This window comes from Sciurus vulgaris (assembly GCF_902686455.1).
Source record: "Sciurus vulgaris genome assembly, chromosome: 2".
Lineage (NCBI taxonomy): Eukaryota > Metazoa > Chordata > Mammalia > Rodentia > Sciuridae > Sciurus > Sciurus vulgaris.
Genome location: NC_136462.1, coordinates 2,363,059 through 2,386,015, shown reverse-complemented (window position 1 = coordinate 2,386,015; position 22,957 = coordinate 2,363,059). Strand labels below are relative to the sequence as shown.

The 22,957-nt window shown below is 63.2% G+C and overlaps 1 protein-coding gene across 1 annotated transcript; it reads right to left on the bottom strand.

Annotated features, from left to right (window-relative positions):
- Window positions 1-2,921: 2,921 nt before the first annotated feature.
- On the bottom strand, window positions 2,922-22,956 carry AKT1 (AKT serine/threonine kinase 1). The gene is made up of 14 exons (XM_079127662.1): window positions 22,696-22,956; window positions 20,227-20,367; window positions 10,207-10,335; window positions 8,074-8,185; window positions 7,669-7,816; window positions 7,199-7,330; window positions 7,060-7,125; window positions 6,306-6,374; window positions 5,993-6,118; window positions 5,796-5,924; window positions 5,486-5,700; window positions 5,103-5,190; window positions 4,049-4,151; window positions 2,922-3,783 (listed from the first exon to the last, which is right to left on the bottom strand). The coding sequence occupies exons 2-14, from the start codon at window positions 20,270-20,272 to the stop codon at window positions 3,704-3,706; spliced, it is 1,443 nt and encodes a 480-aa protein (XP_078983788.1). The 5' UTR covers window positions 20,273-20,367; window positions 22,696-22,956; the 3' UTR covers window positions 2,922-3,703.
- Window position 22,957: the final 1 nt, after the last annotated feature.

The following is a 22,957-nucleotide window of genomic DNA, read 5'->3' as shown; positions in this document are numbered from 1 at the left end:
TCCGCGAGGGCAGGTCTCAGGTTTCGCTGTGCCACCCACCACGGCAGCCTGACCCTAGACCAGGACCACCAGCCCAATGAACCCCTTTCCTTTATAACTTACCCAGACTGGTTTTGTCCCTAGCAAGAAAATGGACTAACTCATTGAAAATATTTGACCAAAATGAAGTAGAATACTTTTCAGATGGGCCAGGGCTGAAAGAATTACAAGAAATGTCAAAGAGGCTATTCAGACAGGAGAAATTGTGCCAGATGTAAGGCAGACTGCACAGAAGCATGGAGAGTCTGGAGGCAGGGGTGGTGAATGCAGGAGCTCCCGGGCTGTTCTGAAGTCTCTGGAAGGAAGCTGGCCACGTGGAGAGAATGCCAGAAACCCAACAGCAAAGCCCCACGAGAACTTGGGCAAAGGACTTGAGTAGACACTTCTCCATAGGAGGCTCACACGTGGCCCGGCAGCACAGGCAGAGGGGCCAGCCCCGCTGACCCCAGGAAATGCTGCACCTGAACCGCAGGGCCTCGGGGTGGCTGCCACCCACCCCTGCAATTCTGAGGGCGTTCCAGTACTGCCACACGTGAACCGGGAGAGTTCTGCCGAGTCCAGTAAGCAGGCAGACAGACGTGGCTCCGTCTACTCCTGAGGCTCTGCGTGGTCAGACTCGCAGAAGCAGACACCAGGGTGGTGGGAGGTGCGGCTTGAGGTGTGCGAGTCTGTTGGTGGAGACAGAAGCCTCCAGAAAGAGATGGCGGTAGCTGCACAACGGCGTCTGTACTTGGTGCCACGAGCTACAGGCTATGATGGTAAGATCCGTATCTTTAGCACAACAAAAATATTTTTTCGGAAAGCATTTGTTCAAACAAAAATAATAATTATTTGTGAGTTTACGATAAATTGCAAACAACATTTCTGACAGCAATACTAAGGCCAAGAAAGAAGCGAGTGTCCTGTGTGAAGGCTTTCGTGGATAGTGCGTGAGGTGGCCAGGCACACGTGAAGACCCTGAACAGCAAGGTCTGCACTCTCGCCTGAGTGGCCCACTGGGTGCTGCACTTGCTCCTGTTGGACAGACCTGTGTTCTGAGTGCAGCATGGTGTCCTGGAGTGACAGTGTTGCTAGGAAACTGGTGACGCCCACAGACGCAGGCCAGCGAAGACAAGAAAATGAGATAATAAGGAAAGGCAGGAAAGGGAAGGCGGGACCCCAAGAGCAATGGTATGGAGGGGCAGATGGCATGTTAGAGCTCGCCACCACAGTATGCTGAACGTGAACCTCAGCTGAAGGGCAGAGATGAGTAGGCCTGACTTTAGTAGTAGTTTTATTTTTTAACAAAAAGAAAAACCTAAACTGGGGACAGTGGCACATACCTCTAATCCCAGCTACTCAGGAGGCTGAGGAAAGAGGACTGTGGTTAAGGCCAGCCTGACTCAAAATTGAAAGGGCTGGGGATGCAGGTGAGTGGTGGTGTGCTTGCCTTCCATGTGTGAGGCCTCTGTTCAATCCAGAGAGCTGTACTGAGCGTAAAAGAAAACTCCTTGACGGGTAAAGAACCAAGTTAGAAGCCGAGGGATGGGCGAGCATCTGCCTTTGAGCAGGATTCCAGTGGCGGTACCAGCGAGTGTGGGCCCAGTCCTCATACCACCCAGCACACCCAGTGCATCCCGTCACCAGGGCGGGCAGAGCCTCAGCCACACTGCTGACACGGGGAGGCTCAGGTGCTAAGGCTACTCCTGCTATTGTCTTCCTGGCCCTTCTGAACCTGCCTTGTGCTGGGCACATGGAACCCAGCAGAGCTGCTTCCTCTTGGCAGGATGTGAGACTCCCTGGCTGGCCCCGCCGTGCACCAGGCTGCTCTGTGGCCAGAGTCATGCCCTTCCCCATCTGCTTTGCACACCGCCCTGCCCTGCCCCTTGTGAGGCACCTGTGCCTCAGGAGTTTCCCAGAATGTCTAGCTCCTTGCACACCCTCCCACTGTTCCCCACCCACCTCCAGGGATACAGCTTCTGCCACAGACGGCAAGGAAGGTTGGCCTGGCGCTGGCTGCAGCTGCCCTCTTTCCGTGCCACATCAGCCACTGTTGATATGTTTTGCTCAGTGTGAGGGTGACACAGTCTCTGGTTCCGTGTGGTGCCCTCCAGCACATACCTCTGTGTTCTGGAGAAGCCGGTCCTCACCCATGTGGCTTGAAGCTCAGCCTGGTGGAACCAGACCCAGGACCCCCCCAGAGAATTTGGGCTGCCCCATATGTGACTGGCTCTCCCAGGTCCAGACTGTCAACCCCACCCACCCCCCAGTGAAAGCGGGGCCAACTGCCATCCCTGCATGTCCACAGCTGCAAGGAGCCCAGCCCACTAGTGGTGGGAAAGCTGAGGGTGCCAGAGCCTTGTCGAGGGCAGTCCTGCCAGGTGTCCACCAGGTGGCACCAACAGCATGTCCTTCCAGCTACTTGGACTCAGTTGGTTCCTGGTGCCCTAGGAGCACCATCGCCCCAGCTGTGCCCCATCCCTGCATGTCACAGACTTGCTGTTGGACCTGGAGCAGGCTGCTCCCTTGGGCCTCCTGGGCCCTTCTTGCACCGTGGCCCAGCTGTCACCTCAGCCTGTCTCCATCCTCCTGGTGGTCCTGGTCTTACTAGCTGCTCTGCCTGACGAACAGCAGCAGGAGCTGGCAGGCAGCCTGGACAGCCATCTTTGTGGGGAAGAGGGCTGGGTACAGGAGAGCAGGGACAGCCAGGGCCACCTGCCTGCTGGCACCCACAAAATCTTCCTTGGAGCCCCAGGACAGTCGCTGGGCCTCGGGCCATGTCCTCTGCAGCCCTGAACCCACTGGGCTGCAGGGAGAGGGGTAGAGAGGACTCCTTCCCCAGGCCACAGCTCTTCCACCAGCACCAGCACCCAGCACCCAGCACCCAGCACCCAGCCACAAACTTGGAAAGCAGTTTTTATTGAAGAGTTTGAAGGGACAGTATCATAATAGTAAAAATGCTAAAGGTGAACGTTGTAAAAAACGGCATGGTGCAGCAGCGGGCACTGTCTGGCCAGGGGCAGGAGGGCCAGGGCATGGCCTGGAAGTAAAGCGTCTGAAAGGACAAGTGCTAAGAGACCGTCTGAGTGGAGACCATGGCCCGAGGGAGGGGCTTTCCTGTCACTAAGATGAACCCCGAGTGCCTCCACACAGCAGACTAGACGGCGACAATTTAAACTTGATCCTCTGCCCCGTCAGGCCCCACATGGGGGCCAGCTCCGAGGACCGCCTCAGAGGCACAGTCTCAGGGCTGGGAGCTGCCATGTGTCCTCTAGAGGAACTGAAGGTGCTCCCGGTGTCTCCAGGTCCTTAAAGGCAGGTGACAGCCCAGAGGGATGGCCAACGAGGCGGTGGCCAGACCTGCAGGCCCCACATTGCAGGTGGCTGCAGAAGTCCTTAATGTTTTCCTAGGGAATTTAATTGTTCTGAGGGCCAAGGCCACGTCTGAAGAACAAACTGGATGAAATAAATTAAGAAAAACTGCAGAACAGTTTTTCTTTCGACCCGGCTGGGAAGGCAGGACGCAGTCCACAACAGGAGCGTCCTCCCACCCGTCCCTGGAGGCTGGCACGGTTCCTCGCCAATGCATCCGGGAAATGAGACCATCAGTACAGATCGTCCACGTGAGGCTTCTGGATCCAGGACGTCTTGCACATGGGCTGCTGAGGCCCCGGCCTGGTGGCCCTCAGGCTGTGCCGCTGGCCGAGTAGGAGAACTGGGGGAAGTGTGGCCTCCGCTCGCTGTCCACACACTCCATGTTGTCGTCTGTGGAGCCATAGATGGCTCAGACCGGATGCTGCCCTCCCCAACCCATGCTTCAGAAGCAGCCAGCCCACCCACCAGGTACAGGGCCCCCAGCTGGACAGCCATGAGCCTGGCCCTCAGTGCCGACCCCCTACCCTGGCCACTACCAGCCTCCAAGAGGACCTGGATCTTAAAGCATCTGAAGCCAATAAAAGCCAAATACTGCTGCCGGGTGGGGACACTGCTGTCTGGCCAGAAGGGCGAGCACTGAGCGGTGCTCCCTCACCTTGGTCGGGCGGTGTGATGGTGATCATCTGGGCTGTGAACTCCTCATCAAAATACCTGGTGTCGGTCTCTGATGTGACCTGGGGCTTGAAGGGTGGGCTGAGCTGTAGGGGGGGACAGGAAGGACAAGTTCAGGCCTCCCTCCACTCCCTAGCAAACTCTGACTTGGGAGGTGCCGGACCCTCACGGCACTGGAGCTCTCCAAGGGGCTGTGGCCCGGCAACAGAAGGGCACAGCTCTGGAAGAGGGGGTGCAGAGTGGGGCCACGCTGCCCCCAGCAGCAGAAGCCTGTGCAGCCAGCTCCCTCCACAGACCCTCCTCACACGAGCAACAGGGCAAGGGTGAAACCTGTTTCCTCTCTGGCTGTCATTTACTCAGGTTTTCTTAAGAGTGGGACAGGGCACCAGGTGAGCCTGCCTGCCCTGTGCCTGCCCTGTTCCTGCCCAGGGAGCACGCGGCTTTCGGCAGGGCAAGGACACGGCTGGGAGAGAACCTCCAATGGCCCCTTGGGTCATAGGCACTATCCTTTGGTCACCGAGGGCCAACGCTACCCCTTATCCACTCATGTAGTCGTTGGTCAGGGCGGGGCAGAAGGGAACAGGAAGCTGGGCAAAATCAAGGGACCCCGTGTTGCAGGGAGGACTGAGGCCTGGCCAGCCCATCAGCCACACATGGCCTGTGAAGGGCATTCAGCAAGGGCGTGCTCAGTGACCAGTGGACCACCCTGCACTCAGAGGGGCACAGCTGTCCTTGCAGCAGCAGGGCCTGGGTCAGACCCCAGAGGAACCAGTAGAGAGCGGAGATACCACCTTCAGCCGGCCTCCACCAGGCAGCACTGGGAAGGGGACCTGGTGCTGGACCAGATGGAGCGTGCAGCTCCTCTGGGGGAGGAAGGCTGGGTCAGAGCCTCTGAGCACAGGCCAGAGGGCCACGAGCAAAGCTCCTGGCTGCGGGACCTCCACGGGCCATGCGAGTGTGCAGGGCAGCTGCTGGCTCCCACTGTACGGGGAGGGCGCATGTGCCACGCTGAGCCAGTGGGAGCTTGGCCACCACACCTTCTTCTCATACACGTCCTGCCACACGATGCTGGCGAAGAAGCGGTGCTGCATGATCTCCTTGGCGTCCTCAGAGCCCCCGCCAAGCCTGCAGGGACATGGGCCAGGGGCTCAGGCCACACTCGGCTGGACAGCCCCCTCTGTGGTGTGGCACGGGACACAGCATGCCCCTCTGAGCAGCTGGAGGTAGCTCAGCAGTCAGAGCTGCCACAGCAGAGGGCCATCGCCCAGCCCAGCCTGCCCAGCCCCTCTGCCTGGGCCTGTCCGGGCCAAGGATGCTGAGCAGAGGCCACAGAGGAGCACTGTCCAGCACAGCGGGCACCACTCCTGGCACACGCTGGGTGGGGCCGGAGGCTAGAGCACAGCCAGGCTAGCCGCCTTACCTCTGCTTGGGGTCTTTCTTGAGCAGCCCGGAGAGCAAGGACTTGGCCTCAGGGCCAAGTGTGCGCGGGAATCGGATCTCCTCCATCAGAATAAGCTCGAACAGCTTCTCGTGGTCCTGGTTGTAGAAGGGCAGGCGGCCGCACAGCATCTCGTACATGACCACGCCCAGCCCCCACCAGTCCACCGCCCGGCCGTAGTCGTTGTCCTCCAGCACCTGGATGGGGCTCAGTGTCAGCGTGCCAGGCATGGGGGGAGGAGGGGCACGAAGGTGGGTGCTCAGCAGTGCAGCACACCGGGACTGGGGCACACCTCAGGGGCCAGGTACTCAGGTGTCCCACAGAAGGTCTTCATGGTGGCGCCGTCCTTGATGCCCTCCTTGCACAGCCCGAAGTCGGTGATCTTGATGTGCCCATCCTTGTCCAGCATGAGGTTCTCCAGCTGTGCAGGGAGGCCCTGGGTCAGCGCCACCAAGCCCTGCCCCCCCACACCCCCAGCCCGTGGCGCACCTTGAGGTCACGGTACACCACGTTCTTCTCGGAGTGCAGGTAGTCCAGGGCCGACACAATCTCGGCGCCGTAGAAGCGAGCCCGGTCTTCGGAGAACACACGCTCGCGGGACAGGTGGAAGAAGAGCTGCGGGAGAGGAGCCTGAGGGGCCGCAGGAGGCCACCACCACCCGGGGCAGGGACGCCACGCCAGCTGGGCGGGCAGCACTGTCCCGCACCAGGGACGTGACGTCTGAGGCTCCCAGAGGGATGAGCACCACCCACGACGCTGCCCACGATGAAGCCGGGCACCCACCGCCTCTGCCCCGGCCTACCTCGCCTCCGTTGGCGTACTCCATGACGAAGCAGAGGCGGTCGTGGGTCTGGAAGGAGTACTTCAAGGCCTGAAACGGAGCACAGTTGGAGCCAGGCCGACGGCCACCAGGCTGGGCCAGGCAGCCACGATGCACCTGGCCTGTTTTAAAGACGAGCAACCTGGGGTCTGGGCTCAAGTCCAGGGGAGAGTTAGGGTCTCAAGTTGATAGTGTGCCAGGCTCTGGGGCACCAAAATCAGCTAAGAAGCGGAGTGTGGGCTTGGGATTCCTAGCCCTCAGCTCCAAGCTGCCAGGGCTGCCTTTCCATCTCAGACCGGAGCAGCCTTGTCCAAAGGGAAGGCCCACCAAGGCCAATGCACCCTAAAATGCTGACCCTGGAGCCAGTCAAGTGGCTGGAGCTGAACCCCCCTCGGAAATACCATGGGCCCCTGGATATGAACCCCTTCTGGGCCAACTCCCCAGAGCAGGGGTCCACCGGGCCTGCACCTTAATAGAGGTCCACAGAGGAGCAGGGTGTGGGGAGCTTGGGGCCCAGGGCCTTAGCAGGGCGGAAGACCAAGGTCACCTGCTTGGTCTTCCCTGTATGCCAAGCCATCAAGCACCGTCCCCAGCCCCACACCAGGCGCCCTCTCACCAGCCCTCCACTGGCCACATGCAAAGTCCTCAGATATGCCTGGAAGGAAGGACAGCAGCCCCATGGAAGCCATGGCCTGCCCCTGCCCCTCCCTGGCTAGGCAGGACAATGCCCACTCACCGTGAGGAAGGGGTGTCTGGAGTTCTGCAGGACGCGGTTCTCAGTGAGTGTGTGGGCCACCTCATCCTGGAAGGCAAGGCCAGGTGAGCACCCAAGGCATCCTGTCCCCAGTCCCTGCCTGCTGCTGCCCACCCCGCACCTTGGCCACGATGACCTCCTTCTTCAGGATCTTCATGGCGTAGCAGCGGCCCGTGGCCTTCTCCTTCACCAGGATCACCTTCCCAAAGGTGCCCTTGCCCAGCAGCTTCAGGTACTCAAACTCATTCATGGTCTGTGGCAGTGGGCAGAGCTGCTCAGTGCCCTGCTCGCTGCCACCTGTCCACGGGGAAGAAGCATCCCTAGAACCAGGGCCATCTGCTAGACAGTGTAGGCAAGGTGCCCCAGGGCGGACTGGGAGGCTGGAGGTGAAGTGGGGCCCCACCCTTGAACCTGTGGGTCTGTGGGGTCAGTGGAAGGCCAGCACAGCAGAATGTGAAGCTGCGTGGCCCAGCTCAGCTACGGGCAACACCCCAGCCCTCTGGCCAGTGTCCCAACTTCACTTCCGACCCAAGGGGGTGTCCAGGGAGGGAACAAGGCCTCCCATTAGCAGAGGCAGGGGCTGGGCCTCACCACACGGTGCTTGGGCTTGGCCAGGGACACCTCCATCTCCTCTGCTCCTGAGTTGTCACTGGGCGAGCCCGACCGAAAGTCCATCATCTCTTCCTCCTGCCTCTTGAGTCCATCAGCCACGGTCTGGATGGCCGTCGTCCACTCCTCCCTGCAGGGGCTCAGGTGAGGCTCTGGGCACCAGCAGGGATGCCACCAAGCATCACCCACAGCCAGCTGGCAGTCCCCGAAGAGCCATCTGGCCTGGACTCCACACATTCAGGGACACTGAGGTCCAGCCCCAGTTTCCCAACCCACACCCCCAGGCCTGGGCTCGTTTCCAAAAGGGGCTCTGTGGAGGGCCATCTGCCCACCCCAGGCACCTGTCTCCAACCTCCTCCAGCCAGGCCTGTGTCCTGCCCCACATACCGCTCCTCGGGCGTCTCCACATGGAAGGTGCGCTCAATGACTGTGGTCCACTGCAGGCAGCGGATGATGAAGGTGTTGGGCCTGGGCCGCTCAGTCTTCATCAGCTGGCATTCTGGGGCAGAGCCAGGGCAGCATGTGTCTGCACTGGCCCACCTGACTTCCCTACAGAGCTGCCACAGGGACCAGGACCCCTGTTCTAGCTGGGACACTGTTCTGGAGATGGGAGGCACCCGAGAGGGTGTTGGGGCTGTCAGGTCAGCCCCACCTGGTGCCAGGCCCCTAAATATGGAAGCAGAGCACCTGGAGAATGTGCTCATCTGCAGCGCACACCTGGCGCGCACACACCTGGAGTGTGCACACCTGCAGGGCTGGATCATGGGGGCACGCCAGGCCTGAGGTGTGACTGCTGTGAGCAGAGAGGGCGTCAGCAGGACTGAGGCAGGAGGGGCTGAGGGGCCAGCCCAGGGACCTCCCACATTCCATCCTCCAGGCCCTGGCAACGCAAGGGGCTGGCCGGCTCCACCGAGTGAGCAAGGGGCTGCCTGCCAGGCCTGGGGGCCGGGAAGGGGCTTGGGGCCCGGGAAGGGGCTTGGGGCCCAGCCTTGGGGGAAGGACCTGTGTCGACATGGTGGGAACCTGCCTGGGCCTTGTCACTGAGCACACCATCTCTCACTCACCCCCGCCCAGCCTGTCACACCAGAACCATCTCCAAGAAAACCCCTGGACAGAGGCTGCCATGCAGCCCCCATGCTCTGCTCCTGCCCAGCAGGCTCTGTGGCTGGACTCACCCCATGCCCCCCCCGAGCGCCCCTTCTTCTTGCACTGTACTCAGCCTGGGGAGCCCTACAGGGCCTTCTCCCCAACAGCAAGGCTCTGCTTTGGGTGCTGTGGGCACACAGGGCACACGGCCTCCTCCTGGCCCAAACGGAGGGGGCATAAGGGAGAGCCTGCAATGACCCTACCAGGGGCTGGGGGTCTGCCTCCTGCGTCTCCCCCCATGTGGACATCCCCACCACTGCCAGGCCTGCAGCTGGAGGAACTAAGAAGAAGGAAGTCAGGGCTCAGAGAGACCTGATCCTGTAAAGGCCCCCGCAGGAGGCCCCTCAGCCTGGAGCCCACAGGGCAGGGCCTCTGCTCCCTGAGGAGGAGCCTCATCAGGCTGGGGCTGCTGGCCCTGCCCTCTCCCTCAGTCCACAGCCAGGCACACAGGTGGGGGCTGGTGAGGAGCAGCTGAGTACTAGAACCCACCCTGCTTCTCTACCTGCAGGCACTGGACAGGGGTCCTTCCCCATCTGACCTTGGGATGGCAACTGTGCATCTCTTCCAAGGCCCAGACCAGAACCCAGGGGCCAGGGAGGTCGGGGGGGCTAGAGGATCCCAGAGGGACAGCAGAGCCAGCTGGTGGGAGGGGTAGGACCCAGGTCTGGGGACATTGCACTGTGCACCCAGATACAAGCCGAGATGGATCCCATTGGCCTGCCAGTGAGCCTGGTGCTCACAGATGCCCTGCAGCTGATCCCTAACCACCCACTCAGCCACAGCTGCACACCTGGCCAGCACCTGGGGCCAGCCTCTGGGAAGACTGGGCTGCAGGGTGGCAGCAGGAGGAACAGATCAGGCCAGGAGGCCTGCCTGCGCCAGCATCCCAACCACCCTAGCTCACGCGGGCTAGACTCTGTGGATGCCCCTGCACACAGCCTGGAACAGCCTTGCCACCTTTATCCATCAGGAGGGTGGGGTACCAGCTAGGAAGGAACAAAGGGCCCCCACAGGGCCTGTGAAGCACCAGCTCGGGGGCGAGGGAAGCTGTGTGCTCTGTCCTCCCACCAGGGCTATCCCAGTGGGAGCCCCTGGATGGCTCCATTGAGCCCCAAGCAGAGGTGGAACCCAGTCAGCCTGTCTCCCCAAAGGCTAAGCTCTGTCCACAGGTCGGGAGCTGCTCTGGACCCCCTGGGTTCAGCCAACACTGGCCTCTGCAGTCCTACAAAAGGGGCCAGGAGCCAGCTCTGCCAGGCCCGCTCCCAGGGACAGAGGAGAAAAAGAGGGCCTCAGGAGGGAGTCTGGTGGGCACAGAGAGCTCTAGCCCTACCCAGCCACCTCATTCCAACCCACGGTGGCCAGGGGGACACTTACGAGCCACAGAGAAGTTATTAAGGGGGGACTCGCGCTGGTCAACGTCCTGGGGTCGCTCCTTGTAGCCAATGAAGGTCCCGTCATTCTTGAGGAGGAAGTATCGTGGCCGCCAGGTCTTGATGTACTCCCCTGTGGGACAGGGCCACAAGGGGCTGCAGCAGGCGGGGGGCTGCTCACAACAGCCCCGGGCCATGGGAAGGTTACTGAGGGGGAGATGGGGCAGGGCCAGAGTGCCACTCAGCACTGCCCGTGGAGCCAGACCCAGGAGGCACCCACAGCTGGACCGGCCCTGGGTCCCCCAGGTATGCAGGAACACCCCCTCAAGTTGTGCAGCATCAGCCATAAGCAGGCGCTCACATGTAGGAACCAGAGCAGATGTCCCCTGTGATCTCAGAGCGACTGCCATTTTTCATACTGACACCCGGAAAAAATGTTTCATTTACATTTTGCCGAGCAAGGAGTCTGAACAGCAACAGGGAGCTCACTAATTAGGCGACTTCTTCATCTGCAGGGATGCTGGGCAAGAGCGGGAGGAGCGGGCCCATGGGGCTGGAGTCCCTAAGCTCCGGGGCTGGGTCCTCCTGCCACGCTGAGCTCTGGATGAGGGCACCTGGAGGGCTGCGGGGGCAAGTGACGGCTCTGTCACCAGCCACATGCCACTGGGCCTGGCAGGGTGCGCAGGCTCCGAGTGCACAGCATAGCTGCTGTGGTCAGGCACCAGGGGACCAGACCCCAGCCCACAGGGATCCTTCCCTGGGGCGTGTGGGTGGTGGAGGGCCAGGCAAAGGAGCTGCCCCTCTCCCCACAGCTGCAGGGGTCCTTCCTCCTCTATCCTATCCCAGGCAGCACTGTCTTCCAGGTGCTGTGGGCTGGGACCTTCTGGCAGCCACTTCCTCCCTGCCCACAAGCCTGCACCCCTCAAGGCTACCAGCCCACCATATGCAGGCAGCAGGAACTCTGGGTACAGATGGGAGGTCCTTCTGACTCAACAGTACACCCCCGGGCTCTGTCCCCCCAGCCCCCACCACCCAGACCACTCCAACCGGGCACCGGGAAGCAGCTTCCAGAGGCCCGGCCTCACTCTGCATGGCCTGAGTTGGAAGTACCTGCCACCAGGACAGCCTGTCATAGGGGTGGCTCTTGGTCAGCCCTGGGATGGCCAGAGCCCACTCTCAGGCCACATCCCCAGCCCAAGGAACCTGTCATCAGCACTTATGAAGGGGCAGGGAGGACCTGAGCACTGGTCAGGGGAAGGGAGGAGCCCTCCTTGTGATGCTCTGATGTGCCTGCATATGGAGGGGCAGTCTTCAAAGGGACAGGAAAGGCACTGCCCCCTTCTTGCTGGCCTGCAGCTCACCTGTGGCCGCCAGGGCACCTGCCAACTGAGCTCCAACACCCCTGGTTCCTATGGCCACTTGGGGCCTTGCCTAATAGCCAAGGCCAACCCTGGAGGAATGGGGTCTGAAACCCTAGCAACTGGCCTCCCACACCACAAATGCCAACCGGATCCACACCCAGCCCGGCCAAGGCCAGAGTCCCTGGGCAGCTCTGCCAAGGTCAGTATGCCTACCTGCAGCTCCTCAGGGCCTGGGATGGGCAGCAGACAGCAGAGGCTCCTAAGAGCGGCAGAGCCGGTTGGGGGGCTGCACACCCACCCCATCCTACCCCTTCTATCCCCCCCACATGTGCCCACCCGCCAGCACCAGTCTGGAGCTGTCGGCCCCTGATGGAGTGCCTCCCATCTTGCCAGCTGCCGCTCCCCAGGACGCTAACTACACAGGGAGGCTGATCAGCAGTGCCCCGCTCGTCCCCGAAATCCATCTTGGTCCCCACCACCACCACCCTCAGCGTGCCCAGCATGGCCCCCAGCACTGCCCTGCACTCCTGCACCGCCCAGCTCCCAGCCCTGACCCCGGATCTGCCTCTGCCCAGCTCCCGAGGGCCACTGAGCACTCCAGGCCAGGTGGGTTGAGAGCCAGATCTGGGGGTGCCCAGCGCCCAGGAGCTCTCAGAAGGGGCTCTCCCCTTACCAGCCTTCAAAGACCCCAGGCCATGAAGGCCCAAGTCCCAGAAGACCAACATGAGCAGAGGCACAGGGAAGGGGCCCTACCAGGCCTTTGGGTGCACCAGCCTGGCACACAGACCCCTTCAGAGGAGCAGGGCCCTGGGGCCAAGGCTCCAAGATACACAGATCTCTTTCTTCACCCCCACCTCAAGGTACAGCCAGGAAGTCACTCAGGTACCCACCAAGCCAGTGCGGTCTGGGTCATGGCCTGCATGTTCATGAGTTCAGCCCAGACAGGAGGTTAGGTGGGCAGCCAGCTCAGACAACACCACCCACCCTGGGCTGGGTGACACAGGATGGACAGGTGGAGGACATGGCCGCCCCTGTCCTTTGTGGCCACAGGATGCCTATGGGGCAGCTCTTGCCTAGCCCTGGGTCCCCAGGACCAACCCCAGCCTCTATCACTAGCCTTACCAAGCTCCACATGCCAATAAGAAGAGACTGACTCAAGGGCCACCTGGCATCCTCAGAGTCACCAGAGGCATGGGCACTCACCCTGGTCCCCCAGGTTCTTCCTGGGCTCCATACCCCATCCTGGCTGCTGAATGCCCAGGCTGGGCCTTGCCACCACAGCTGTTCCCTCCCCTCGGCATGTCACATGGGCGAGTCAGCCAGGACCCACGACTGCTGAAGGAGACTAGGCAGTGGCCTGTGCCCACCCCATCCCAATGCCAGGGCCCCTGGGCAGGGCAGAGGCAGGACCTCAAACCACCTCCAGGATTTCCTGGAGGCAGAAGAGCCAAGAAGGGGAGGGACCCTGCTGTACCCTCCCCCAGGCCAGGTCCTGTCAGGCCCAGGGAAGGGGTATGCATGGCCAGCAGGAGTCCATCCCCCTGATGGGCCCACGCACAACTTAGGGCTCCAGGCATAAAGAGGTGGGTGTGGGCTCCTGTGCCCAGGTTGCCCCACTCCTCCCGCACAGGATGCTGGGCTTCTGGCAGGCTGGCCTCTCCAGGAAACCTCCCCACCCAACCTCCCACAGCCCACGTACCACCATCAGGGCACAAGACTAGTGCTTGGAAACATGAAAGGCCAAGGCCTGCCCTCTCCACACTGGGCCTTGGGTCCTGGACCACAGTGGAGGTCAGGGAACCCCAAGCAGCACCCTCACAGAAAAGTCCTGGGGGCGCCCGCACCCCAGCCCCACCTGAGCCCTCCTGAGTTGCTGGGAAATCGGCTCCTCCAGGCCACACAGGCCGGGCTGCCGTGTCCTCTGCTCCATGAACATTCTCTAAAAGTCCTCAGTTCTCGGGAAACTGCTGGATAAACACTTTGCCACGGCGGTGGTGGCAGGCGGCAGCTGGCAGGGTGCCAGGCGGCACCGAGCTGTTTCTCCACAGCAAAGTGAGCCCCAGCAGGCCTGGGGAGCAGGCGCCAGCTGACAGCAGCGACCGCACAGTCCCCTGCCGCCGACACATCCATCGCACACCGACAGCTGCCGGGCGCCCATTTACCTTCTCCAGCACATTGAGCAGACGGCCCGATGACAGCAGCCCATGAGGCTGTGCGTCCAGCCGCGCTGCCTGCAGGGCAAGAAGCGGGCAGCACGGGTCACCTCCAAGGCCCCACATCCGCCTCTGCCCAGGTCAGAGTCCCACTGTCCCCTTACCCCAGGAGGGGGCTGGGCTACAGATAGGCAGCTCCTGTGACTGCGAGCAGGGAGAGGGATGGGAAGAGGCCATGTGACCACGGCCACAGACCCAGCCAGGAGGAGCCCGGTCGGGGCGCACCCAGCCACTCCCTGGATGAGCCCTTCTAAAGACGGCGCCCAGGGTCCCCAGGGGTGGGGCGCAAGCGGCCTTGGTGTCTACTCCCTGCCCAGCAGAGGCTGATGCTCCACGGAGCCTAGCTGGACCTTTCTCCAGATGAGGTCCCGTCCACCCTCCCACAAAGCCCTGCTGGGAGGCAGGAATCATTATGCCACCAGTTCTGGGGAAACTGAGGCTCAGGCGCAGGGACCCTCGAAGTCACAGAAAGGCAGATATAAGCCAGTCACAGTGGTGCATGCCTGTAATCCCAGCAGCTCGGGAGGCTGGGGCAGAATAGGAAGTTCAAAGCTAGCTTCAGCAACTGAGCAGGGACCAAAGCAGCTCAGCGAGACCCTGTCTCTAAACAAAATAAAAAATGGCTCGGGATGTGGCTCAGTGGTCAAGTGCCTCTGGGTTCAATCCCTACTACCCCCCAAAAGAAGCAGATGTGACCAAAGCCCCAGGTCCTGCTGGGACATGCTCTGAGCTCCTCGCAGGTCTGTCCTGCCACAGAAGGCAGTGACCATGCACTCACAGGTGTGGGGGACGCAGGGCCTGGCACCATCAGACCACCCCTGCCAAGGCATGGTGGCAGCACTGGGGCCCCAGCCTCTCTGGCCACTCCAGGGCAGTACCAGCTGGGGCCTGTCCCCCAGGCTGCCGTCCCCCAGCCCTCCCACTGAGCTATAGCACACTCACACCAGGTCCCACCACCCAGCCCTTTCCCACAGACCCCGCGCCCTGCAGGGCACGGGCACAACACCCACCCCTTGGCACTAACGGGCCAGACTGGACCCCTAACCGACGCAGCCAGTCCACGTCCTGCAGATCATCCCGCTCATCAGCGCCCACCACCTGGCAGCCTAGCGCTGCCGTCTCTGGCCACCCTACTTACCCAGAGACCCCTTAAGACTCAGCTTCAGCCCACTGACCAGGTGCCACCCATTCTGCCCTGGCCAAGCCATCCCACCTGCTGTCTCTATGCCGGGACTCAGGCTGGGGTCTCCTGTCACCCATCCACCTGCCTCCCCACCTAAGGGTGGCACAGCAAGGGCCATTCACAAGGGGGCCCATGAAGGGACACGCAGGGCTTCAGGAGCAGGGCCCAGGTCCAGGTCAGGCCCAGGAAGCAGTGGTGCCTGTGGCCTCCACACTCTGGAGGGGCAGGTAGGACACGGCCATGCTGTCCTGCTCCAGGTGGGAGCTCCTGCCCAGCCAGTCCCGGCCTAGGACCCACCTGCGGCAAACAGCACCAGGCCGGGACCCGCACAGGGCCTGCAGCCACCCGCCCTCATCCTGCAGACAGCCCGGGTGGCCCCACGCAGGGGAGGTAATGGGCTCCTGGCAGCACAGAGGGCAGAGAGAGGGAGCCAGACTGTGGGGGACCTGGGGCTCAGGAGGCCTCCGGGAGGAGGTGTGGAAGGGAAGCTGGGAGCGGCCACCTGGCCCTGCGCCCACGCCTCCCCACCTGACACCCTGCGGAGGCCTGAGAGGGGGCTGAGCCTGCAAGGGAGGGGGCGTAGCATGCACCCCAGGACCCCACCCCGAGCTCCCTGCCCACAGGAGGCCACCCGAGGCCCGCCCCCCTCCACGACAATGGCACTAAGATACATACCTATTATTGCTTCTCCGGTTAAAGTCTCGCCTAAGGCAGGGAAAACTGTGGGCCACCAAGCATGAGCACTGGGGACTAGCGAGCCCGGGCCTTCGCCAACCTGCCTGGGGTCTAGCTTTGGGCTGGGGGAGCCTCTGAGCGGGCAGAGCAGAGGCCTCATCACTGTGGGGCAGCCCCAGGCAGCAGGCAGCAGGAGGGCCCAAGCTGGGCACTGGCCCTGAGCCCGGCCTTGGTGTTCCCAGGAGGGGGCCGGCACGGCCTGCAGCCCCCTCCCAGTGGCATCTCTAGGAACCCCCTCCTGCAGCCTTGCTGAGCAGTGGTGGCCAGTCACCTAGGGGCCATCCCAACACACTTTTGCCCCTGTGCAGGCCTGGCGTCCCTTCTGCCAACACTCTGCTGCCCTGCAGGTGGACAGCAGGTCAGGAGGTGGTCCCAGGGCCCTGCCCCTACTCCTGCCACCCTTCCTTGAGATCCCCCCGGGGTCTGGCCCCCCCTAGGACACCCCTGCCCCGAAAGGACAGGCAACTGGGCAGCAGAGAGAAGGGCACTCCAAACTCCAAAGCCACCAGGCTTGTGGGCCCTGGGGCCAGGCTGGGCTGATGCTGACCCCACACCCCCTGTGAGGCTGCCCGGCTTCCTCTTTTGTTGTCTGTGCTGAAGGGCAAGCTCGACAAGCTCACCAAACAGGAAACGGCCCCACACCATCCAAGCTGCAGCCATCAGCCAGGCAGCGTGGTCACTAGGCCACAGTTCCATCCCCTGAGTCCAAAGGTTGGCACATGTCGCCCGCCCTCTCCCTGCACACCTGTACACCTCTCCCAGGCCGTCCCCATGGCCAGCACGTGTCCTGCATAAGACGAGGCCACTGTGCACTGACCTGCCCACAGGGGCCTCTTGGTGCTCACTGACCAGGCCAAGGACACAGCAGGGACTGTGAGAGCACCTACGGTCAACCCACACACGACCAGGGAAACCAAGGCCCAGGGAGGCTGGAAGCACTGCTCACAAGGTTCAGGGCCCCCAGGTGACCAGGTGGTCCTGTGGTGCACCCCATCGAGCAGGCGGCCAACGACCTCCCTTTGCACTCAAGCAGCTGGCCCGCGGCCCTCACTGCACACGCTGACGTGGGTTAGCCAGCCCCACAGACCACCTTCCACTGTGTTCGCTCAGCAAAGCCAAGTCCTCCACAGAGCAAAGGGCATTGGGCTGTATCCTTATGGTGCAGACCCCCACCCACACAGGACCCAAGACGAGCTGACGGCAGGGCCAGGGCCACAGCTGAGCTGCAGCAGGGGTCTGTGACACTGAAGTGGGACCACTCGCCACCCCAGAGCCCCCACAGGCCAGCCATGCCAGGACCTCAAGACCGAGCTACAGTGGGTAGGAGGGAGACAAGGCCAGGAGCTCCCCAGGGTCAGAGCCCAGACTCCGCATCCCCCACTATGCCTGAGGGGCCTGGGTCAGGGGAGGGTCCATGCCAGGATGGGGCAGGGATGCCGCTCCTGGAACACGGGGCAGCCTGGGCCCGGCCAGGTGCCCAGCCCCGGTGTGTCAAGTTCCATTGAGGCCCCACACGAGGCTGGGGCAGGAGGATGGCAATGCCCAGGCCAGCCCGGGCAACCAGCAAGACCCTGTCTCAAAATGAGAAAGAAAAAGGGCTGGGGATGTGGCTCAGTGGTAGGTGGAGCACCCCAGGGTTCAATCTTCAAAAAAAGAAAGAAAACCCCACAAGTTCAACTGAGGTCCAAACACAGCTCCTACACACACCGAGGCACACACATTTGAAGACCCACTCAGGTGCCCACATCCACGCAGGCCAGGGGTGGTCAGAGCACCTTCCCACCACAGGCTACCTTCCCTCCACCTCACCCCACAGCCTCAGGCTGCTTCCTGTTAGCCCCTGGGTGAGCCAAGAGGTGCCCAGGGGCTGGCACACACTCCTGCCTCCAGAGTCCACCATCCCTTCTCCCCCCAGCCTCCTGCCCACCCTTCTCTTCCTCTTCTCATCTAGCCACCTGCTGTGGGTCAGGGACACTGAAGACAAAGGAAAGCCCGGCCAGGTGGACGAGAGTGGGATCCCTGGACTGGAGGTTCGGACAGAGTGGCTGTCCATGGGGTGGGGCCCAGCCAGGTGGCACATGGCCCCGCAGGCCCTGGGGCAAGGGGGTGAGGGTGGAGCAGCCTGGAGCGAACAACGCTCCAAAAGAAGTGGCACGGCCAGCCTGAGGCCATCCGCAGAGCTTCCAGCCTGAAGCCTGAACATGGGAGGCCCTGGGCGAGGTCAGCCAGGCCTGCAACTGGCTTACCAATGTCCACCTCCCGAGAGCTCACCTCGTGCAAAGAGGACATGCGGTGGCACAGGGCACGGCCTGGCCCCCGCAGGTGTGCTGCAGCCCTCCTCCACAACCCACGCGGCACCTGCCTGGCTAGGTCGCCACCCACCAGCCCAGCTGCAGGTCCATCGACAGGACCTTGCTCTGGTGTTGGTTACTCAGGCGGGCATCCTCTGAAACAGCCCGAGATCACGCCCAGAGATGGGTGCCCACCAGCCCACAGACAAGAGAAAGAGTCTGGGCCTGGGTCTGCAGATGTGGCTGCTGGCCCTTCACCTGGGGTGGGACACCCATCCACTCTCATCTCCTTGCCCACACAGCCCCAGAAGGCATGGCCACCCCATGTGGAGCAAGCCCAGGGTTGCCTTGGGAGCTAGGCCGAGAACCAGTGTGCTCCAGGCCCCAGATGTGGTGGGCAGCACAGAGGCAGGCCCAGGCCCGGGCAGTTCCTTCCATGGTGGCAAAGATAGGAGTGGCCAGGGACAGAGGGCTGGAGGAACCTGAAGGACATTTGCCATGTCCCTCCCCCTCACCAGGGGTGCCTCAGGATCGGTGTTCAGAAAGCAGGGGCAATTCCAGCCAGATCCTGGGCCAGGGCAGGACACAGGCCTGACCCACACAGGACCCAACCACCCTGCCACAGCCCACACCCTGGGCTGGGGCGAGAGGAAGAAGCGTGGGGGCAGAGGACAAGACCCTCTCCCTGCGTGTGGCTGGACATCTCGCAGCAGGGCCTGGAAGCTGCAGAGGCTTTCTGGACTGCAGCCCCCAATTGGGGTCCCCTCCATCCTGCCAGGGCAGGGCCTCACGTGCCATGGGACCCCCACAGGATGCCCGCTCCCCTGCACCAGGTCCCCTGTGGGGAAATGGGCCCAAGGCTCTGGAGGGGCCTAGCCACAGAGCAGTCTGGTCGGGGTCAACCTGGACCCCAGGCCCCTTCAGAAAGCACAGCCACGGTGCTCACCTGGTTACCAGGAGCTGGGTCTGGGGCCTCTGGGGCACTCCTGCCTGAGTCTGGCTGGCCACCAAATGCCCTGTATGACTGGGGCTCGGGCACCTCCGGGTTGGCCCTGAATCTAACAGTCACTCAACAAGCATTTGCCAAGGAAGCAGACGGTGCAGGGCACAGAAGAGTGTCAGGGCCAGGGCTATGAGATGAGGCAGGCAGTGCGATGTGGCTGGGGCCTGGGAGAGCGGGCAAGGGGCTTCCATGATCACAGGCCCCGCAGCCTCCTTGCCTCTGTTTCAGGTCCGGAGCAGGGACAAGCCAGGCCGCAGCACACAGCTGGCCAGCCCCCCACCGCTGCTTCAAGCCCTCCTGGGCCCTGGCATGGCTCGGCACCCCTGCCTGCTCGGCTGGGGAGTGTCCTATCCATCCCACAGAACCTGCCTCCTAAGGCCCATTCCCTCACGCCTCCCTGTCCCCTCGGGGTCTGGGTCACCACCGCCCCTCAAGACGTGGGCTTCGTCTGCTGGAGCGGGAGGGCGTGGGTGAGCTGCTGGCATGGGTCACCAGAACTCCCGAGCGAACAGGTCTACAGGAAGAGGAAGTACAGGAGAGAGGGACCTGCCCAGGACCCCTGGACGTGAAGTGCACTCCCCAGCATACAGGGGAGAACAGCCATGGAGGCTGGGAGGCTGGGAGGTGAGGCGGCAGCTGCAGGCCCCGACCCACCAGCTCCTTGCTGAGCCCTGTGGGCAGCACCCCTTCCCAGGCTGGGGGCCCAGGGGTAGGACGGCCGGGGTGGCCAGCTCTGAGCTCCCACACAAACATGTCCCCCGCTGGTCAGGGCCCTGGGTAGACAGAAGCCCCTCCCCAAGGCACAGGCCTCAGGTGGGCAGCAGGCCAAGCCGAGCGGCCCTGCCTGCCCTGCCCTCGGGAGCCCTTGGGCAGTGCCTCGGGCTGCCAGCGTGCTGGGCCTGGAACTGCTGGGTCCTTCCAGGAAAGCCAGGAGGAAGGCTGCAGTGGCCTGGCCCACCCCGCCCACCAGGCCCTGCCGGGCGGCCGGAACAGAGGCCCTGCACAGGCCTCGCCCTCCCACCCAGGAGGCCCCAAGAGGCTGTGACCTCCACATGGTGGAGGGGTGCTGGGCCTGGACACTCACTCAGGGTCCAGGAGCCTTGGGAAAGCAGTCCTCCTCCCAGCACACACCTGAAGGAAGCCCACAGGCCAGTGGCCCCAGCTGGCTCCAGGCCCCGGTGGACCAGGGGTCATTCCCTGGCCCTGCCCCCAGGCCAGCCCTGAGGGCAGGCACTGACCTCGTTTGTGCAGCCACCCCTCCTTAACGATGGCCACGTCGTTCATGGTGCCCGGGGCCCCTGCTGGCCGGGGAGGCCCAAGGGTGCAGACGCGCGCCTCCAGCAAGCTCCCTCTGGGCCCTGGCAGCCTGGCCGCAGCCTCTGGAAGAAGCAAAGGAGAGTGTGTGAGGCACTGTCCACTTGGAGTCCGCTCCCCACACTCTCCGAGAGCCCTGTGGCCACGCACCTCGCCGACGCAGGTGCCTCCCTCCCGCAGCCTCGTCCTCACCCTTGCCCTCCTCTGCAGGCCTGCTTTACTTCCCAAGACTCTCAGGGCTGCGGGACAGAAACCTGCACTGGACTCTGCTCCCCAAACCCAGGCGCCCCCAGCTACTGCCACGCTCACCTGCCGGGTCTTGTGCAAACCACACCCACCCCAGAAGGCTCTCTGGGTGTACCACCTCCTATGCCTCCTGCACCAGCTGAGAGGACACCTCCTCCAGGCAGCCCTCCGACTCCTTCACCACCCCTGATGGCCAGTGCCCAACTGCTCTCCCTGTTCCAGTCATTTGCAGCCACAGGGTGCGAACCCAGGGCGGGGCCGGGGCTCCTCCCTCCTGCTCCCACTGGGAAAGCAGAAATTCAAACAAGAAGGCAGAGCCAGAGAGCAGTGGCTGAGCCCCAGGGTGAGGCAAGAAATCTCCCCAGGCCCTCCCAAACCACAGCGCCCCTGCCGCTCTGAATCTGGTTCATTCATTCAGCCAACAAGTACCCAGCATCTCTGGTTTTGCCAGGCCCTGCACTGGGGCTTGGGGACAAAGAGATGTTCAGATGGTCCTGTTAGTAAGGAGCACCAGGCAGGGTGGCTTCAGACCCATAATTACAGCATTCAGGAGGCTAGGGAGGGAGAGGCAATGCACTGTACAAGCCCTTGCCCCCCAGTGGCCTACCAGTCAGCCATCACCAAAGGACACTTTGCCCATTGATCCTACAGGGCCCTCTCCATGGAGCCCATGCTGGAAGAACTCCTAGGCATCCCTCAAAGCCCAGTTTCCATGTCACCAACTCTGGGCATCCTGGAAAAGAGCACTTGGACCCAGCTCCTGACAGCAGCCCCCCAGGTGGGCACTTGTAAAGACAGGCTCAGGAGAGGCCCCTGAAGACCACTGTGCAATGGATCCCAACATGGCAGCCCAGACGCGGCCATGAGCCACCTCTCTGGCCTCCTGAGACACAGGCTAGGCACCCCCAAGAGTCACTTTGCCTTAATTGTCTTAAGCTAACTTGACCCAGCAGGAAGGCCCCACTGCCTGTGTCAAATGTCCCAACAGGGAAGATCACACCTGGCCCTGAGGAAAGCGTCCAGGTGCTCAGCAGGTCCTGCGGGAGTGTCAGGAAGCAGAGGGCTCAGCCCAGTGAGGGCCCACTGGGGGCCTCAGAGTGGGCGTGGCCTGCAGGCAGAGCTGGACTGCAGTCTCTGATGTCCCCCACCCCACCCACCGGGCCTGCAGCCTGCTACTGAGAGTCAGACAGCTGTCCAGGGCCTTGTGTACAAATATATCCCTGCACACAGGGTGATGAGCAACCACACCAAGCCAGAAGCAGGGCAGCGGGTGGACCCTGCCTTGGGCTCTGGCGCGTGCCTCACCATGAGGGCGTACTGTTGCTATTATCACTGAAGTCACAGCTTTCATGAAAACACAAGGCTCTGAAGAGCTCTCTCCCTGGGACACTAGGCTGTGAGTGGCATGTTAGGCTGCCGCCCCACCAACATGCCCCACCTTCACTTGGGTGAGGGGCTGTGCAGGCAAGACTGGCGCTCTGGAGCAAGGCCTGGAGGGCCCACCAGTGGGTGGGGGACGGCCTCTGGACAGAGGACAGGCAGGCCCCAGCCACCCAGCCTACCATGGCCCAACTCAGGAACCAGTCCCATGGGACAAGCACACCAGCTGGCTCAGGATCCCCAATCCCCAGGGCAAGCCCCACAGGCTCCAGGCCCCTGCCTGGGGTGTGTGGGCAGCGCCTCCAGAACCCACCCAGGGCAGGAAGCAGTTCCGGGCCCAGGAGGGCCAGCAGTCCTTTGTGGGCTAGCCTGGGCACACTGCCCCCACGGACAACTTTTTGTCCAGGGGAAACGAGGTGTCCCTCCCAGGTCCTCCCGCAGGCTTGCAGGCCGCCGGGGCGAGCCTTCTCCCGGCCGAGCACCCCCTCTGCCGTCGCCTCGCGGGCCCCCGCACCCCGCAGCGCCCCTCTCCTGGCGCGCGCCCCTTGCGGCGGCGCGGCGGCCAAGGTCAAGGGGCGGCCTGGCGGGCGGCCGGCCCCCCGCGCCCCGCGAGGGCCTCCAGCGCGGCGACCCGCGCCCCGCGCTCCACGCCCAGGCCGCCGCTCGGCCACTTCCTGCTCGGCCGCCGCGGCCCGCCCGCGCCGCGGCCCGGCCAGGAACAAAGCGGCCGAGCCGCGGGGCAGACAGGGCGCGGCGCGGGCACTCACCGGGCCGCCGCGTGCGGGCGAGCGGGGCCTAGCCGGGCCGCGGCCTCCGGCGCCCGCCGCTCCGCATCCCGCGGGCCGGCGCTGGGCGGGGCCGGCTGGGGCCGCGGCGGGCGGGCGCTGCTGGCCGGGCCTCGCGAGGCGCCGCGGTGCCGCCGGTGCGCGCTGCTCGCTCGCGGCCGCCTGCTCCCGTGCTCCGGGCGCGCTGGCTGCGCTGGGCCGGCCGCCCGCCGCCTCGGTCCTGCGCCGCCGCCGCCGCCGCCGC

Excerpts from the sequence above, each read along its gene's own strand:
- AKT1 (XM_079127662.1), bottom strand. The coding sequence starts at position 20,272 with ATGAACGACGTGGCCATCGTTAAGGAGGGGTGGCTGCACAAACGAG. Across the intron at positions 6,375-7,059 it reads CCAGACACCCCTTCCTCACG|GCCTTGAAGTACTCCTTCCA; the intron begins GTGAGTGGGCAT and ends GCTCCGTTTCAG. Across the intron at positions 5,925-5,992 it reads TGGTGTACCGTGACCTCAAG|CTGGAGAACCTCATGCTGGA; the intron begins GTGCGCCACGGG and ends CTCCCTGCACAG.